This window comes from Anopheles arabiensis, chromosome 2 (genome assembly GCF_016920715.1).
Source record: "Anopheles arabiensis isolate DONGOLA chromosome 2, AaraD3, whole genome shotgun sequence".
In the NCBI taxonomy this organism is placed as follows: Eukaryota; Metazoa; Arthropoda; class Insecta; order Diptera; family Culicidae; genus Anopheles; species Anopheles arabiensis.
The window spans coordinates 91,681,183-91,700,789 of NC_053517.1; the positions used below are offsets into that span (position 1 = coordinate 91,681,183).

Consider the following 19,607-nt stretch of genomic DNA (forward strand, 5'->3'; position numbering starts at 1 on the left):
ACGCTGTAATGGGTAGGTTGGTTGGGTAGGTGGCAATGCTTTCTTACCCTCGGGGAAGGAAACATAACGCATAATGTGCACAAACACGTATGCCGTGTAGGGTTCTCAGTAAAGAGCGTGCAGCGTTTGTGTATGCATGATGAGATGGTTGGTAGTAAATAAATCAATAAAAATATAGCATCGTAGCAATTACAAATTCTGTAACAAACATCAATTCACAATGAAAACAACGCATTCGAATGTCGATGCGGAAGCTTACAAACTTACATGGTTGTACACATGCAAATAACTCCCGCTTCCAACGCCATGGTTGGTCTCGTTGGTCGGGTTTTTCCGAACGTGGACGAGGAAAGCCCGCGTTTGTACGTTTTTTGAGCATTTGAGCAGCTTACACTCTTTCTCTCTTTATACACTAGTCATCAACAACACAGCTGAAGAGCCCTGTCTCACACGCTTCACGCTCAGAATAACGCTCACGCTCTCTTTATAACTGCAGCTCGCTCTGGTATCGCCCGGTTGCACATCGTTTACGGATTTAGTTAGTATAGGGCTGTGCCGCAGACCACACGTAGCTTGAGAAGCACTCGCCGCCACGATACGTCACCATTTCCGGTGGGAACCCGCGTGCCAGGATGAGCAAAAAATCGCACGAATCTCGCTGCGTTTGAGTCGTAGCTGCAGGAAGAGTAAATATATTATACAGTGGTCGTGTGTCCGGAGCTCTGCTTTTTTGTGTTTTCTAGCATCGTAACAACGTTTTGAATGGTAAGGAAGTGCGTTTGGGGCTCGTGGTCAGTTGCCAGCAACAGTGGAGCAAAATGTGCCGAATTGTCCAAGAACAGGTTGTGTATGTGTGTCCATCAAACAAGAAACACCAACGAAGCTGCGTTCCCTACATATGTGTGCGTGTGTGTGTGTGTGTGCGTGCAAGTATGTGTATGTGTTTGCGTGGGGAGCATCCTCTGGGGTAGGATGAAAATTTATTTTCCATCTTATCGGTGTGTCGTCCCGCAGCACCATCGTGCTCTCTCTCTCTCTCTTCAGTCTGATAAGCTTTGCGCTCAGTTCACACCAACACACACGCGCAGCAGTTCGTGGTTCGTTTCTCCTTCCGTGCTATGGTGTGCTTTACCAATGTTGCTGCAGTGTTGTGCATCCAGTTTGGGTGTGATAAAGGAATTAATTATTACGTGATAGAGGAAAAAGAATCCCGACAGATCAGTTAATTAATAAGCCAACGCTGCGTGCCACTACCGAAGTCGATTCGAGGCAACTAGCCGCGATGTAGTGACGTTTCTTCGATCCGACTACGCGCGACCCACCAGCCGGGGTGGGGAAACGGAGTGCATCACAAATTTGCACAAAGGCACAATCGCGGAGAGAAAGAGCTGGAAGGTACAGCACACAATTATGAATGAAAAAAGTACACCCGCCCCTCTCCCTTTTCACCCTTCCGGCACTTGTGACGCCTTTTCGCAATCGATATAACCTTCCAATGTGGCCGGTCGCGGAGGAAAAGGTTCCCGTTTTCCGCCCTGTGCACAAGTGTGAGTAACCTAACCGGATAGAGCGTAGCCTCAGCGAGAGAGAAAGAGAGAGAGAAAGAATGGTGATGGGTTGGTGTATGTGTGAGTGTGTGTGTTTGTTTGAAAAACTGTACTATTCCCCAGTTGTCCAGCACCGCAACTAGGCGCCTCCGTCAACGATGGGAAGGTCAGTACGTGGTTTGAAAATCATTCATAAACCCGCTCGCTTAGTACGGGTGGCTTCGGCAGGCGGTGGTGCGCGAAAGAGTACGATAATCGTTAATGATTTACTCACTGTTGTGTTTGTGTGTGTGTGTGTTCTTGTGTTCTAAGTTTAGCCAGCGCCGTATGTGCGCTGTGTCATGTGCGACTTAAATGGCTGCAAAAGCAACTACCAACTGCAGTGATACAGGGTTTTCCAGGAGTTCTGATAGCTGTGGGACACTTTATTGACTCCTTCTTAAGTGAAATGAACTTAATGTAACGGGAATTGGACTCTATGGCACGCTTGTTGGACACATCCAATAGGAATTTCCAAGGAGCCTGACCAAATAGGGTGCCATAGAGTCCAATTCCCACAATATGAATTTCACTTCCAATAGGAAAGAGTCAAGGAAGTGTCCGACAACTATGAGAAGTAAGAAGTGGAAACCATGCATGGATCGAGAGTGGAAACAAGTCTGCAAAACGTGGTGTCACAATCACCAGAAGGTGTGTTGCCCAATGAATATACAGTTGACCAGAACGGGTGTACTCATCAACCTACGCCACCGGACAGTGGATGACTGCTAGAACATGTGAATGGGGTTTTTTTTGTTGTTGCATCTATTGTGTGCGTGTATGCATGTTCGAAAAGAGAGAGTGTGTTAGAAAGTGACCGAAAAAACCCCTCCCAAAGAATCCAACTCAAACTGATCCAAACTGATCGGTGACCCATGTGAAATAATTTTAAGTTTCATTTCCCATTCCAGCTAAGGTGAAAGTGAATTTAGTATATCTAGCATAAAACGCCACACAAGAATAAAAAAAACGATACGATGTGCTACGATAAATTGCTGGACAAGTGTTGAGCCCGAGTGTGGTACCCTTTCCCCCCTGAGCCGCGCAGTGGTTAGAATCAAGTCGTGATTATAAACATGTAACAACCTTCCTGTATGTGTGTTGTCTCCCGTCTCAGCTAAAAGACAACCGAAACCGAGCAGCACAGGCCACGCACACCCGTTTCATGCTTCCCGGATGCGCCGCTAAGGCGCCACCACACCCTTCGCACACCGCACACGCACCCTCGCTCCCCTTTCCCCCTCCTCATGAGCGACCGATGCAAGGAAAAGCTCCCGAACCCTGCTTCACGTGGTGGTTAGCAAGCGGCACCGTTTGCCTATAAATAGTGGCATAATTGGTTTACTGTGTGTGGGTGTGTATGGGGAAGCGATTGGGCTCAAAATAGGCCCCAGGAGTCCGGGTCGCACCAGCAGGGAAAGGAAAAGAAGGGAGAAAAACAGAAAAACAACAACAACCCCGCTGACTCCCGGAGGAGCGGCGGCATGGATTGTTGCAGCAGCACTACTACTGCCAGCTACGCAGACTACAGGCAGCACGCGATGAACGGTAACTTCTGCTACCCGTACGCGCCCAGCATGCTGCGCAGTGCGTCACCGTACACGTTGGCTGGCGGCGGCGGCGGTGGAGGCGCCCGGTACGGCACTAGCTATCGATCTTCCCCGCTGCCGGGCGGCGGCGGCGGCTACCATGGGGCCGCCTCGCCGCACGCTCCGTACGATGGGTACGATAAATACTACGGCGGCGGCTACGGACATCACGGGCCGTCGGGCTACGGCAGCGGTTACTATGGCAACTACCATCCGTCGGCCTACCGGGACTATGGCCCGGGGCACTACAACGGCCACTACTACCACCAATCACAGTCACCGTACGCTCGGGCCGGTGGTGGTGCGGCCTCGCCCATGTACGGTGGCTACCTGTACCCATCGGCGGCGGCGGCAGGCCGCCATTATGGGGCCACTTCCAGCCTGCAGCAGCAGCAGCAGCAGCATCATCCGTTCGGTGGGTCCCGCGACCCGTACCCCTATCACGGGCAGCGGGAGCACCAACAGCAACAGTATTCGAGCTTCGCCAACTACACTCACCTGCCACCGTACCGGAACGGCACGCATCCTGATCATCCTGCTGGGGGGAAATCACACCATCACCACCCACAGCAGCAGCAGCAGCAGCAGTTTCCTTCCCACCAAAGCTTCCCAGGAAGTCACAACGAACGGGGGATGACGACGGGTGGAGGAGGCGGCGGCGGCGGCAGCAGCAGCAGTAACAGCCACACCAGCAACGGCGGCAGCAGTGTGGTCGGTGATGGTCCACCGTCGAACACCACCACCAATACTGCTTCGTCCGGGTATGGGTCACCGGGCACCGATTACACGCTGCCCGCTTCCTCCTACAGCTCAGGGGATAGTCCACCCCACCAGCATCCACCAGCGGGCGGGGAAGACCGGGACGCGAGTGCTACCTCCCGCACACCCACCGCAACACCCACACCAGCAGCGGCACTCGCTCTCGGTGCAGCAACAGGTATGTACACGCGCGCTCGCCAACAATCGCGAAGCTGGCTTACCCACACAACCGCACACCGCAGCGGTGTGTGAGTTTGAGCGAGAAGGCAGCCATTTTGCCGCTGCTACCTAGTGCTACCACACCGCTTCTACCCTTTCGCCCGCGTTTTCTCCCCCACTCTCCGTGATGTGATAATTCGCATTTCCTTTTGCTTTTTATGCTTCTCTTACACACAACACACCATGTAAAACATGCACACACACACAGAAACACTCCGTTAGCATGGCAACCAGCAGTCACTTTCCAGATAGTGCTGTGTGTGTACGTGTTGGAAAGCGTGACAAGGGAAATGAGAGCGATAAAAAACGAAAACAATGCGCCTCCATCGTCACACGTCACTCTCTCTCTCTCTCTCTCTCTCTCGCCGTGGGTTTTGTCGGAAGAATTTTCCACCCAAATCCCTGCGATGGGTTTTACTTTTGCCGTGCGGTGGTATTGGTGAGACCGCGTAGCACCATTGAATCCTGTCACAACCGATCGATAGCATTCACCTAGCCCACTTCGCTCTCTCTCGCTCTCCCTTTCTCCTGCTGTAATGGTGCTGTACCAAATTTTGCACCCTTAGTAAATAAGCGCCAGAGTCCACCACACTCACACCAAGCGCCCGCAGTTAATCAGAGGCTTGGCACATGCTACACACCACACATTGCGCGCGTGTGAAGCTTTGCGCGGTGGCGGAATGGAGCCTGTTTTTGTTTTGCATCTGAGTGCGACCAGACCAGCTAACGGCTACGGCTGCTGCTGCTGCTACTGCTGCTGCTTCCACTGGACAAGCGAGCGACCGCGCAACCCGGGAACTTTCGATACGGAGAGAGAGAGAAACATGGGACAAAAATCAATAGAAGCACGCCAACACTCGGCAGTGGCAGCAGCAGGCGAGAATTTGACGGTTTATGCTTTGAGCATCAAGGGGGTGTCGTTTGTGCTTCTGTGCGTTTGCTTTCCACCTTTCTTTTGCACATACTGCGTCACCCCGAAACGAGTCGAAACTTGTGCCAATCGTGTCGTTTAGAGGGCGACAAGAAAAAGCCGAAGCCCTACAACCCTGGCGTGCGCTAGCGTCCAAAAACGGGACAATGTTGCGGTGGTCTGCAATTCGATTATCATGTCCCGACCGGTCAAGCGGATTGTGGATTTGACTGGCCCGGACAATTGCATTCCCAAAGATGCGCGTTGAGGGGGCTCCACGATAAGATGAATATTATCGAGAATGTCATGAATGGTGCTGCCAGCTGTATTTAAAATCTGTTGATAAAGCATGTGACATGTGACGAATTGAGGCACTTTGTAGGAAGTTGTAGTTGGTCGTGGAACTTCACACACCCCTGTCACGTCATTAAACGTTCCTGCATTAAGATGTTCCTGCTCTAAGACAAGACAATTCAAACAATTGACGAAAAGCGCCTTACTAGACTTTGTGCTGGTCTCTCTGGAGCGCACCCGCGACTGCGACTCCGGCTATTGTTAGTCCGATTCCGAGTTTGGCATAATCGGAACCACTAGTTCCGCCCAGAGTCGGTGTTGTCCCGAGTCAACCAAAGTCATCTGAAGTCATCTGGAGCCGGCCGGAGTCATTCGTAATCGAAGTCAGAGTCGTTCGGAGTCGTCTGGAGTCATCTGGAGTCGGAGTCATTTCATTTCTTAGTGTTTTCCCCCTCTTCACTCTGCTCGTGCGCTTCTTACACAAACTTTTCTTTCTAAGAATAGCGGTCAGCAGAAGTTAGAGTTGGATATGAAATGACCATAAAAACAATGCACCGACTGACTTCGGAACACTTCGAAAGACTCCGAGGGACGCCTCCGGATGACTACGGGCGACTTCGAACGACTCCGACTGCAGACGACACCACTCCAGGCGAAGAAGGGCGTCTCCGGTTCACTCGGGACGGCTTCGAACGGCTCTGACTACGGACGACTCCCTCTCCAGGCGACTCCGGACGACTCTGAACAACTCCAGACGGCTTCGAACGGCTCTGACTACGGACGACTCCCTCTCCAGACGACTCTGGACGACTTCGGACGACTCCGGACGGCTCCGGACGACTCTGGATAATGCTAGACGTACCTACCTCCCGAAGTCGGTGCCGAAACTTTTGGAGTCGGATCGGAGTACACTCCGAATTTTTGCAAACTTTACCCATCACTTGCTGATACAGCTGCATTGTTGCAAAGCGCTGTCAACCCGGGCGAGTCTAGGTTATTCCAAGAGCACATATTCTTTTTCCAGCTCCAAAAACTCCCCATTACACACGAATCGATTCACACTGTATGCCCAGCCTCTTCGGCGAACCGGGCTTGCTTTCTTCTATCGGTGACATCCCGTCCCCAGCATCGCCACATTCTGTTATGTACAGCGCTGGCGAGCATCATCTTATATTCCCAAAGCCCACATACATCCTCCACATGGCAAAAGGTATCCCCCACTGCCACCCAACCCCCCGTGGGATGAGGTGGGCGGGGGTGGTGGTGGTGGTATAAAAACCTGATACCACCGCCCACGGTGCACGGTTCCGAAAAAGCCACGGAGGTGAAGGTTGCCCGTCCTATATACTGCGTCGTCAGGCAGGAACGTCCCACGTTACCCTAGCACCCATTCCATCAAACGGTGCGAACCCTTTCACACAAACACACACACACACGGCCCACCGTCATGGGGACGAGACGAATTTTCACCATCACCGCACTCACTCTCCACGGTCGCCCAAACGGAAATGTCGAAACACTCCTCGCTTTTCTTCGCAGGGACTCTTTGCGTACACTCTTTCTCATGGAAGCAGTTATGTTTGATTTTTTTTTTCCTACTAACATTCTTTTCCTTTGGATTTTCTACTCTGCTACTTGCATCACCATCATCATCAACCCCATCGGTGCGTCTTTGCATGGACGCCCAGCAGCAGCAGCCGAGTTCCCGCTCAGCACAAAGGACACCCGTATGCGAAAGCCCAAGGAGCGCAAGCTGCAGCGTGCCGCCAATGGAAACGGTGGTGCAGCTGGTGGTGACAGTGGCCATGGCAGCCGGTCCGGCAGCCCATCGGCAACCGTGAACGGGTTAAGCAGCGGGAGCAACGGTGCGACAAGGATGAAATCGCTGGATGCACTTACAGTAAGTATATGGCACTATAGAGGGTTGTGGGCAGGGGCCGGTTTTTGCCTGGTATATGCACCGTGCGATGCAGATTGTTTCGTAGCGTGGCGTCGTGAGTGCGCTCCGCTTTGTGTTTGTGCAGTTTTATTTTCTACCTCCGGGACAACTGTTTTTTTGTTTCTCCCCGCTTTGTTTCCTTTGCTTTTCCGCCTGGGCACTGTTTATCCCGCCCCCGGAGGATGGCGAACACGGCAAAGAGTGGTGTGGCTTTATGCCTCGCCCGGAACTACTTCCACACCAACAAAAAAAGAACGGCGGACGACGAGCGAACGTTGTCAAATATTGATTTATTTTCAACAAGTCTGCACAGCGCGCCATTTCGTGGTCCTTTCCCGTCCCGCTGCTGTTCGCACGTCGCTGCCATGTCCAAGGGTGTAGCGAGTGTTGCATGTACCGGATGGGAATACATTGCGCTTTGGGAGTTTCTCTTGGTGTGTGTTAGTGTTTGTGTATACACATGTTTTATCACATACTACATACAACTTGATTTTTATTTTAGAAACTTTCTCTGTAAAATGCCGCATTTACATAATACATTTTTAAACATTCAAGCATGTTCCATTTTCAAACTTTATACTTGATGCCAGACATTATGATCGATTGTCCGCTCAAAGATTTGATTTGTTATTTAAATGAAAACCCAGTCTATCGGAGCAGATCGATCGAGCAGACGGGCATTTGAAATAAAAATACACATCAAATCGACAGACCAACCTACCGAAGACGAATTTAAAACATACTCACGGTATGATAAAAACGTAAGAATGTCACTACAAAATCATCTAAACATCGTTTACGGGATGTTAACAAAACGATTTGTTTTAGGAAAATCTCGATTGGCTCACTGAGCTTGACGAGAATCTGTTCGTTGCTTAGCGAAGCGGGGGTATTTAAATAATAAACCGTTTTGCCCGAACAATTACCAACGCGCCCCGTCAACATATCTTGATTTCAAAAATAAAAAAGACCTGATCTCACTTGCGGCAACACAAGAGACCGTTCAGTGTCACAATTTATCGCTTTATCAGTGACGGCAAGAGCAAGGGCTGAGGTCATACTGGGTTTCACACGCATGTAAGTCACGACAAGGGAGATTAGAGCAAAGGTTGGATTGAAATATTGTTAACCACATGAAGATTGAAAAGAATCTTATCGGCCGCCTCTAGCGATCTTGACCCACGCAGCCGCTTAGGTTTGGGTAGTGCCTAATCCACTCTTGCGCTGTGTTTCGAATGAACAGTGGCTATATCTTGTGTTTATTTTTTAGGTTTTCTACCTGTATTTGTTTTCTAGACAATGTTCCCAAATTTGAAAATAATCGCAATCGATCGAATCTTTTAGTAACATTTTGTGTTACATTTAAAGAATCATGTTAAATCGATTTTGTGTCATGAACGAACGAATCAGTTGCTGGCCTATTGCTGTATAATAGGTCGTTGCCGTTAAATTATTTCTTTAAGGCGCCAACATTTATGGAAGTATTTTCAATTTTCGCATTTTTTAACGCACCTTCTTGCCTGCAACCATTTTTTTCAACTAAACTATACAGCGTGAATTAAAGCATTTCAATGTATGTGCTTTTGTTAAAAAAAAAAACTAGCATTTTAATTAATATGATAATAACATAGTTTGTTATTTTAGTTCAAAATTCAACATTTGAATAATAATTTTATATACATTATTAATTATTCATAATCAATTATTAAAGAAATATTGTCATTAATTTTGGAACACATAATTTCAATGGGCTTGACATACCTTCAAAAATGAATGTCTTACATTGATGACATCGAGGCTGCTGACAACGAAAATGCAAAAATGATGAATTTGAAAATAAAAATTTATTTCATATGCTACAATTCAAAAAAATATACGAGATGGTGGTATATCAACAAATAAAAAAGCGATTCACACATGATTTTCTTTTTATCGTATAATAAAAAGTGCTATGTTGGTAAATCAACATGCAAGCATAACCCACAGACGCTTTTGATCCGATCATCATTAGAAAATACGAAGATTTTTTTTTTAAATTATAACGAACTCTCATTTTACTTAGCATTTAAATTAATTTAATTTAATTAATTTAATTTTACTCATAAATTTGGAAGCAGTGTTTACCACAAAATACTGTGGTAACATATCCTTTTCTCTACATGCTCTGTTACAAACATATCCTTTTCTCTGCATGCGCTATAGAACTCGCGCGTTGATAATTGAGCTGGAATCCACCCGCTCCGCCATCCCTTAGCTCCTCGAGCGTTGATTAAAATATTACGGTTGATTTGCCCGAAACCAGCACACCTTCAACACACACACACACACAAACAGTTGCAACACTGTGTTCGCGTGATGCCCAGTGACTACTGGCGACGCGTCCGTGTTTGCCCCATTCCCCAATTGCCGCTGATCGATATTCGAACAAACGGCACATGATCGATTAAACGCCACGAGCACAATTCCTCCCCGGGTCGGTCGGGTTGGGAGCGCCAAACAAATGAAGTGTGCTTCATCGAATGGGGCTTTAACTCGTTCCCGGGAAAGAGGGATTCTTTTTTTTGTATCGCATCGGGAGCTTCTTACAATTCCGGACAGGGCACTAGAGGGCTGCACACCACCGATGGAAGCGTTATTTCCAAATGCAAATGTAAATCTGCGTATGGAACGGGGGATGAAAGTGCACACATTGTGCACAATGTGTATGTACAGGTATGTGCAACGTACTGGCAACGGGAGTGTCGTCCCTGCGCCTTTCCTCCCAAAACAACCGGAAGTGCATTGCTTATGTACAACGCAGCTTCGCGCGGTATTTTGTATCCGAAGCGGTAAGAGCAAAGAAAAAAAAACGACTGGAAGAAGGTACAACCGGCAAAGCTTCCATGGCAACGGGACACTAACACCATCGCACCGGGACGACACTCACACACACACGCACACCCGCAAGAGTGCTCTCATGCTCTTGCTCTTTCTCTCCAATTTCTACTGAGATTCCGATGGGTGAAAGCGGGAAAATCCTTGTTATCGCCTGCCCGGCGTCCACGCGTTTCGCCCTTATCTGTCCACAGTTCCTGCACCGATCGATCCTGTTTCCTTTCTTCACAAACACACACACACACAGCATATCGCTCATGCCACTTGCACACAGCCCTGCTGTTTCCTGCTGTGAATGTTGTCCTCCTTGCCGCCTGTCGTCTTCGTGGTCGTCGTCGTCGGATCGGTTCGGCGAATCATTATCGATCCTGCGCAGTAAAAATGGGCCAAACCAGTTTGCTTCCAGTTTGCAGCCGTCGCCGCCGGTACACGCAGAGGTAGGCTCCACCATCCCCGGAATGATGGGGTAAGGGGTGGGGTGGTTATGTCGCGAAATGTTGTCCTTTTTTGCCTCCCAGCGACACCCCCGAGGGGGCGGGCGTGTTTTGGTGGTGTTGGTACAGCGTGCTAGCTTTTCCGCAGTACGGTTTTGGGTTTCCAGCCGTTTCCAGCCAGAAATGCTCCCGGGCTGCCGAGGCTGCTCGTGCAGTAATCGCCTTCCAATTCCATGACCAGCGAGCGCCACCACCACCAACCGGACGGAACGGAACGGATCGATCCATCGCGCGCCAACGCAACCGACCACGGTGGGCGACTTCTCGCTTGCAAGGTTTTTTTTCTCTCTCCCGTGCCGGATCGATCGAGCCAACGCAGTCCAAGTCGCTCGGCCCGGGGGGACTGGTTGGGGAGAGATAATGACGGGGTGTGGTGTGTTCGTGCGTAGGTTTTTGGCGTTCTGCCGTCTCTGCCCACACACATACACACATTGTGGCCTTGCCTAGCCTAGGCCTTTGTACCGCACACGCGTTCCCCGCGCTCCGTTGTATCGCCCTTTTGGTTAAGTTTTACATGCAATTCCTCACCATCGGGATGGACGTCAACGTATCCTTGACGTTTGCCACTGCCTCCCAGTATCGGAACCGAACAGAGGAAAAGAAAGCATTGACTCGATCGATTCGAGCGCGCCAAGAAAGGCGCCACTTTTGGGGGCGAAAATTTGTGCTGTTACTCAGAAAAGGGGTAAATTCTGGGCGCCTCGAATCGACCCAACACGCCGTTTGCGAGGTAGGATAATTTCATCGATCGTCTAAGCCTCAAGCAGCACGAGTTGTCTAGGTGTGGGCATGGCAGCAAAAAGGTTGTCGAATGTATTGCGCTGTTATTTTAACATAGTTAAGAGAATTAAACTGTTTGCATTTGCTTTTATGTTTTATCTTTTAAACATAAAACGAATACAAATAACGCAAATTTAACATCTCTTGGGCTAAAGCAACATCTTGGCTGAATATGAAATTTCACTCTATTGAAGTGTATTGTATTTGCTTATAGGATTAGTACTTTTAGAACACTAGAAACAAAAAACCAGCAGATATCTTCTTCTTAAAAGTCAAACTAATAGATCAGACTAACCAAAATACCCAACAGAAATATGTACAACCGACCGAAAACCCCTGCAAAAGTGAAAACGAATACGTTTCAGCATAACTCGGGAAAAGCCGAAAAAACGCGCGCCACCAGTGCACAACTATGTTAAGGGCAAACTTACGAGAGAGAGAGAGAGAGAGAGAGAGAGAGAGAGAGAGAGAGAGCAAAGCACCAGCGCCGCTGAGAGCATTTCTAAAACAAACAAACTCCAGTAGCTGAAGGAGAATGCTCACACTGCTCCCGGGTGCCTATGTGGTGCATTGCCGCTTATGTATCATCCCCTCAGGTGCTACATATCTTGTTTGTATACAAAAATGGAACGACACTTGTTGCTTCTACCATAGCGCGGCACATGCCTAGGGAGCAAAACACTCCAAGAGAAAACGGAGAGAGTGCCGTTCTCTCAAACAAATGCATCAAAACGATGCCTCTTATATACCGCGCGCTTTATGACGAGAAAAGAAGGCAATATTTACATACTAATCAGCTTGTGTAGTGTGGAATTGCTTAATCTAATCCCGCACTCATTCTCTGCTTTGCGGTTTGCTTTCCGCTTTACATGCGAAACGGAGCTTTATACTTATGCTGTTTGTTTATGTTCTTTTTAGAATTTGTGCTGGCCCGAAGAGGATCAATTTTCTGGACGAATGCGAAAATACTCAACCGCCAATGGATCGAAAGGCAGAGATGGAAACAACAGTAGAAAGGTATTTATTGTCACCAGGGATAATGAATGGTCCCTTCCGAATAAAAACAACAGCAAAAAGGTAGACACACATTGACAACAACAAAACACGTGCCAAGGATTGGAAATACACATGTTCCAACTAAACTTCATCGAACACACTTACCACGCTATTCTCTGTTAGAAATAGTTCCACATCAATCTGATATTTCATTTCCATCATACTAATTTTCTACAGCATGATTTTCAACACGACTCAAGCTGGTTTGAGTTTGACAGTTATTTGTTATGTGTTAAAAATCATGTGTTGAAACTGCAATTTCATTTTGAAATAATAATAAAAAAATTACAGCTGTTGAAAAACATCTTGTGTGTGTACTGTGTCCACCTCTCGCCATACCACATGCGGACATAACAGTTTTTAAATAAATATTTTTTTAATATGAAGGAAATCAAGCAATATTCAACAATTACCATGCACGATATGGAGTATGCTTGAGTGTTAGATGATAACAGCAATTATATTGTACTGCATAAGAGGCGAACGAAATCCAACCGAAGACCTATATAAATAAACAACAACAACAACAACAACGAATTTTACCACATAAAACCAACAAATTAGAGAAAACACTACAGGCTTAATAATGTAGATTGAAAATTTTATATATTTTGTCATAAACATATCAATCATAACGTTATAACCATAACAGTATCTACGAACAGATTGCTGTTGTTTGAAGGACTCAAAACAACGAACCTGAAATTTGAAATCAAATCACATTGGTACATATTCAAATGAAATGAAGAATGATTCGAATGCTTTTGGAAATATCTGCAATCTAATCGGATCAATAAATTTGTTCTCTCCAAAAATCCTAAATTTAAAAAAAATGCTCCATGCCTACAGTTTGCCCATACACTCACTGACAATAATTTCACTTCCTGGCGCAGGAAACCAACGAATTGGAAGGTGCCCCCGCGGCGTCCCCCAGCCGAACTGCCGGCCCAACGAGACGCACGAAAAAGCAGACCAGCAAGCAGTCGAAGGAAACGAAATCAACGTCCGCCGAAAGTAGGGAAAAGCAAACGAACAACGGTGCCACCACGGTGACGCCGCCGGTAGAAATCAAGGTACAAACGTGGGTTGGGTGAATAGCGCGCTGCGTTACTTTTTATAATCGTAAATCGATTTTAATTCACAACCATCCCCCCTGCATCTGTTTTTTCGACCACTTTTAGCACGTCACTCCGCTGCCAGGCTTCCAGCAAGCGTTCGGTTCCACCGAGATCGGCAAATTCTCGGAGGTGTTCTTCAACAGCAGTCCAACGTCGGCGAACCACAGTCCACCGACGCCACCGGCTCATCACCATCCGCTCCAGCTGCAACAAGAACAACATCACCAGTCCGGCCAACATCAGCAGCAGCAACAGCAGGGCCAGCAGCAGACGGGTGTGGCTCATCAATCCCAGCACGGCACAACCACCATGCAGCAGCTCGTCATGGAATCGCTCAATGCGTACGAATCCGACGTGGATACGCTAAGCCCACAGCCCTGGGAGGCGCACGGAGCGGCTCCACCGGTGGACGCGTACGACAGCACACCGGGCACCACCGGGTACGGTCTGCCGATCAGTGCCAGCCACTTTCATCCGTCGTACTATGAATCGTCATCCTACTCCGACCATGCCGTCGACTCGCCGCTGGGAAACTATTTCAGCGAAATGACATGCAACGAGTTTGTGAACTAAAGAGATAACCTTAACGGGGCTTAGTTGGTGAGGCTAGATGATTGGGACCTCGAGCCCAACATAACGGAACGTCCAAAGGAACTGTTTGATGAAAGCTGGAAATACTCCCACAAACCTTGTAGCTGTAATCCAAAGAGTTGTTTTAATGCCAAAGGCAAAACGGAGCTCGACAAGAGGCGAAAATGCAAAAAATGATATTCCGCAACGGTGGCAATGGAGCCGCGGGCAGATCAGAAGTGTCATGTAAAATAGATCTCAAATTGATTCATGTTAGAGGCGTTAGGGTAAACGTGTCAATAGTGGTTGTGGTGAATCCAGTATGCAGTGTTCTCTGACCTTCCCTAAGGTGTCGAAAACATCAATTTACGGCCAATAGTATCAAAAAAAAGGCTGAAAAGATTACTAATTTACAAAAAGGTAACACCATCATTCGAGGTTGCTTTTAGTTTCATATAAGCAAAGTCCCATTTTTGACACTATTTCTTCAATTTTATTAATTTTAACATTGCTCTGTTGTAAAACCACTGTAAACGAGAACATGTCCATATTGGTTAGAGAGAATGGATACAAAAAACTACCAATGTTTCTTACTGTATCAGTATATGTCGGTGCAATAGTATTGATTGTTAGCAGAAAAAAGGCACCCAAATTAATTTCGTGTTACTGAATCAGAAAAAGTTTGATTTTAATCACGTGATCCAATTTTTCTCACCGATAGTGGATAATTGAACCGTGTTTTGCATTTCATGGTTTGACTATCATATGTGAAGGAGAATAATTCAAACCTACAAGAAACTGGTGTAAGATAGGTAGCGACCTCTGCAACTCTTACAATTAGATCAGCAAAATTGAAGCTTAACATTTATCAACAATACTACGACAAGTTTAATGTACTCAGCGTAATCAGAAGCTTGGCTCAAAAATAATTCTTTTTCTTATACTTGGTGTTACGTGCTACGCAAACATGGCGGCCAGGTTTTCGATAATAGTACACATTGCATACTTACATTTGAGCTAACTTATCGAAAACCACTATTTGTATCCTATTCAACTATTTCTTACATAGGCAATATGCAGTCAAGTCTATTTAGAATGCATCTCTAAGGGACATACAGTTTAGAAAGACATTGTACAACGTTCTTTTAAAAGAAAGCGTCTTTACTTCTTGACGTACTTATAGAAAGACAAATATGTACGGAAAACGACGAAAGCGCGAAAATGTTCAAATGTTCGTTGAGGCTGCATTAGAGATCGACTTCACTTTATTCGATAAGGGGTAGAAAGTCTTGACACCAGCCTGGCTGATTAATGATTTAATGAGGCTAATTTACAAAAGAAACTTGAACACAAAACAGGACTGTGATTGATGCTATCAAAGTATGTTGAACTATGCAAAAAAACGATGTTTTTCTGAAAAAATTGCACACGAATTGGATACGATGTAAACAGTAACCTCTTTTTGAATAGTTAGCTCAAATAGTAAGTATGCAATTACCTATGAAGCATTGCTTATTATACTCGAACTACGATGCCCAATATAAGTTTGCGACAGCACTGAGTTCATTAAGCTTTCCGTAGCTATCTTTAAAATGTTAAATCTTTTATTTTCTCTACTAAAATAGCAAACGTTCGATTGCTAGTTCCATTCTCCTGATAATTTGTACAATTTTTACTTTTTCCTTCCTTTCGTGAAGCAAATTTTCATGGTGCAATTTTGCACTAACGATTAGAAAAGTGTCATCATGTGGTTCTTCTAAAACTCATCTAAAACATGTTTTAGATATACGTTACACTATAAATATAGTTTTATTACTCTTTTTTTAAATAATTATATACCCGTTTCAACAACGATAAACTACACCACCGTTGGCATATTTACCCCGTTAGCCTAGATCGATTTAAAACAAGATGGAAAAAGGAAACTGCAGAGTGAAATGATGCAAAGCCAAAGTTAGTTAAAGTTCATGCATTAGACATATTACCTATATACCTATTGTAAGAGCGATGTTCAACCTACTAGCATCAACATCGTTACGTGTTTTGTACATAACATGCGTTAGAGCACATCCGTCACCAACTCGACATATTCCAACGCGCGCTATGCTTAGCCAACTTCACCGTGCAAGTGTGGTCCGTGTGCCGGTAAGCAACAGGTGTATGTAGCGCATACGGCGCCATTAAACCGCTCCCACGTTTCTCTGACTAGCCAATGCGGGTCAGCCTTACCAGTCAGGTGTAAAGCGTAGATATTTCTCTCTCTCTCTCTCCCTATCTCTTGTTTGTGCGATAACGAAGCTCCTATTGCACAACGATTATAATCAACCAACCAATCGGTGCAGTAAAGACGAAACAAAAATGGAGAAGTTCCAAAGCTGCATTGAAAACTAAACATCCACAACATTCCATTTAGCGGTCCCAAAGAAAGGGCTTAGCTCGGGAACGGCCGGAAAAACGATAGCATTTTAACACAAATGAAAACCATACACATACACACCCAACACCATCCTCCTTCGTTACGTGGAGTTAACAGAAACTTTAACTGTTTTAGAGATTTCTTCCACCGGTCTACATCTACTTCCCGACGATTGGCTTCCCTTGCCACATTCAGATTGAAGTAGAGTATCTGTCAGGCTCGCGTATCATTTCCTTTAGGGCCACGGGAACCGTTTTGCAGAACCCTGTGTGTGCTCTGAACATACACACACACACATACACAAAAATATCCCAAAATTAAAGACAAACAAAGAATCTAACGGTGCCTTACTGAAAAGTCAACTTACGTCTTTATACAAAAGCAGCATGTAGTGCGCGCAAATGCGGCCTCTAGTTTTGGGTTTAGGGTTTTCGATATTTATATTTACTTTTATGTTTTGTTACATTCCCACCTTATCTCCAACGAAAGCAAAGGAAAGCTAGCAACACAAAAAAGCAACAAAAAAGCCCTTCGGGTTCAAGTTCGGGTTCTCGGAACTTGGTGAATTTTCCATTTTATTTAGAAAAGCGACAAACACATGATACCAAAGGCAAATTTGTATACATTAGAAGATTTTTTGAGTGTTTTTAAACAGAAGCGCGATAGTTTGGTGGAGTTTGGTACCCACACCCACACACACTCCACACACAGGGGAAGATAATCAACACGAACGAATCTGGTAGAAGCAAAAACAAAACCAAATCTCATATGTCTAAGAAAGTTATAGATTTATGTAATTGCAACGTTACTTCTGACGTGGTTTGGGTACGATTTACCTTAGGGCAGTGAACTTCAGAAAATTCCCCCAAAAAAAAACGGGAACGTTCCATAAAAAGAGCTTTTTGTATTGTCATGTTTTTTATTTCATTTTTTTTTTATAAGAGCTCCCTAAACTATGGGTCGTGAGGGAGTTAAATCAAAAATTGAATGTTCTCGAGTGTGTGCATTTGTAAGTAAAGAAAAAACAAACAAACAGGTATAAAATATTAAATACAGTTTTTGAACATTAACATATAAAATTATGCGTGTGAAAGGAACATAAGGCCAAGAAGAATTTACTCACGACAATGGTAACACAAATTAAAACGTAATTGCGGATGTGCGAAAAATACTAACACAACAGCAACCAAATTAAAGTTCTTATACCAAGCTTCTCCCATGCCCGTTCCCTTGATGGAACACCTCCTTAAATCTAACTCCTCTTAAAGAGTAGGATAAATATATTAGTAAAAAAAGGATGATCGCGAGAAAGATGCCAAAACCGGGAGGGGGAAAGCTGGCAGCATTGAAAAAGCACACACAATCCCCGGGGAGAAAGCATTTATTATGTTGTGTTTTAATGAAGCTGAACAAAAATCGAGCCGCACCATAAACCTCGAGGGGGTGGGTGGTTTTTAAAATTAAACATTAAGTGGGTAGGTAGGTACTGTTTCCAGCCTTCCCGGCTCGGCCGGCCGGTAAGCGAAGAGGGGGACACGCGCGCAACCATAATTATTGATGTGAAAGCGCGCAAGGATGCGCCGGGTGTTAGACAAACAAACAAACTAGTTCAAAACCAACCAATTTCATGAAAAGCAGCGTTAGTATAATACCATGAAACAGGGGTAAAGAGAGAGAGAGAGAGAGAGAGAGAGAGAGAGAGAGAGAACGAACAAAACAGCATGGAAAATCGCCACAACAACAAAATATATTAAACAAAACCATTCAATCAAAATCTAGTTAATTGACGAGTTTAATAAATATTTTTTGTGCAACACTGACTCGTTGTTTGCTTTTCATTGAACTATTGTTTGTTTGTTTTTTTTTCGCTTATTTAGGCAGCACCAGCGAAGTTCGTATCAGGTGTCAAAATCATATCACTTGCTGTTATAATATCTACAAACTTTTTCCACAGCTTTTCCAAACGGAATCATAATTGATTAACGCAAGCATCAACTGTCATTATTAAAAAAAAAGTCCAAATTGTTTAAGCTGTCAGGGCCATTTCATGTCATGCGAGGTGGATAATGGCGACGTGGCTATATAATTTTCTTTTCACTAGCTGGAAAAGTCGTCCATCTTGTGTCTTCTAATATACCATCTGCAACTAAATTCGCAGTGTTTGCGAGAGTCTGCATCGAGAACAGTGTTTCCAATTGCTTAATCTAGAAGAAAAATGGGACAAACGCAGTCTAAGTTTGCTAAGCGCCAGGAGCTTCCAGAATCTGTGGCCAATTTTTTCGATTGGCAAGCAAGAAGCTATCCTTTAATGTGGATGTTCCTCTCGAGATGGAGGAAGTTTTCTGGGGCACACGGCGAGAAATCATCTTCCAGCGGCTGATAACTGTTGGGGGTAGGACGAAAACCATCCACTAAATGTCATCGATTGAATTCACATTCCACATGCGCGATGGCCTAATGATCTTCCTGGAGGAAATGGATCATCAAGTGGATGCGCAGCGGGGTGACGTGTGGGTGGTGTTTCGGCAAATCTTGCATCCGGTGTACAGAGCTCTGGGTGATGATCTCATCAGCTTCTGTGCTTTGCCACTGTCTGTAGCCCTGCTTGGCACGGTGGAAGTGACGGGCATAGATGGTATCGTGGGGTGGACGGCATTGGTGCGCCAATACACATTCTCACTATTTTATTTTCCTTGATTCCCACTATTCTACTTGGCATAACGTGATGGTCCAATCTAGTACCCTTCTCCTGCTGGCTAAGAAATAATAGATCTTTGACGCACCGCACCGCATCAAGCTTATGAAGCTGAAAAGTAAACTGCAAAAACAATCCGATGTGAAAATCATAGACCGCTGAATGTGGGTGAAAGCCATAGCGATACGCTTATTGTCCAGCGAATAGTCACGACGTGTCAAAAGGTGATTCAAAATGTACAGGATCCTGAGCAAAGTGTAGATCCTGGACAGGGTGCGCGATGCTCTGATGAAGCGGTTTTATTGCCT

The 19,607-nt window shown here is 45.7% G+C and overlaps 1 protein-coding gene across 6 annotated transcripts; it reads left to right on the top strand.

Annotated features, from left to right (window-relative positions):
* Positions 1-514: 514 nt before the first annotated feature.
* Positions 515-18,424, top strand: LOC120895029 (hornerin). Of its 6 annotated transcripts, none has more exons than XM_040298014.1 (6): positions 515-765; positions 2,480-4,112; positions 7,046-7,257; positions 12,363-12,461; positions 13,394-13,573; positions 13,682-18,424. In XM_040298014.1, exons 2-6 carry the CDS (start codon positions 3,071-3,073, stop codon positions 14,189-14,191), a joined length of 2,043 nt encoding a protein of 680 aa, XP_040153948.1. In that variant the 5' UTR covers positions 515-765; positions 2,480-3,070; the 3' UTR covers positions 14,192-18,424. The 6 variants fall into 6 exon arrangements, with proteins under 6 accessions (XP_040153948.1, XP_040153947.1, XP_040153949.1 ...); XM_040298013.1 differs by having other exon boundaries at positions 2,498-4,112; XM_040298015.1 differs by having other exon boundaries at positions 515-686; positions 2,498-4,112.
* Positions 18,425-19,607: the final 1,183 nt, after the last annotated feature.

Bases quoted from the DNA above. Each gene is read 5' to 3' on its own strand.
- LOC120895029 (XM_040298014.1), top strand. From the start codon at position 3,071: ATGGATTGTTGCAGCAGCACTACTACTGCCAGCTACGCAGACTACAGG. The intron at 4,113-7,045 runs GTATGTACACGC...ATGGACGCCCAG, and splicing joins CGCTCTCGGTGCAGCAACAG to CAGCAGCAGCCGAGTTCCCG. The intron at 7,258-12,362 runs GTAAGTATATGG...TGTTCTTTTTAG, and splicing joins AATCGCTGGATGCACTTACA to AATTTGTGCTGGCCCGAAGA.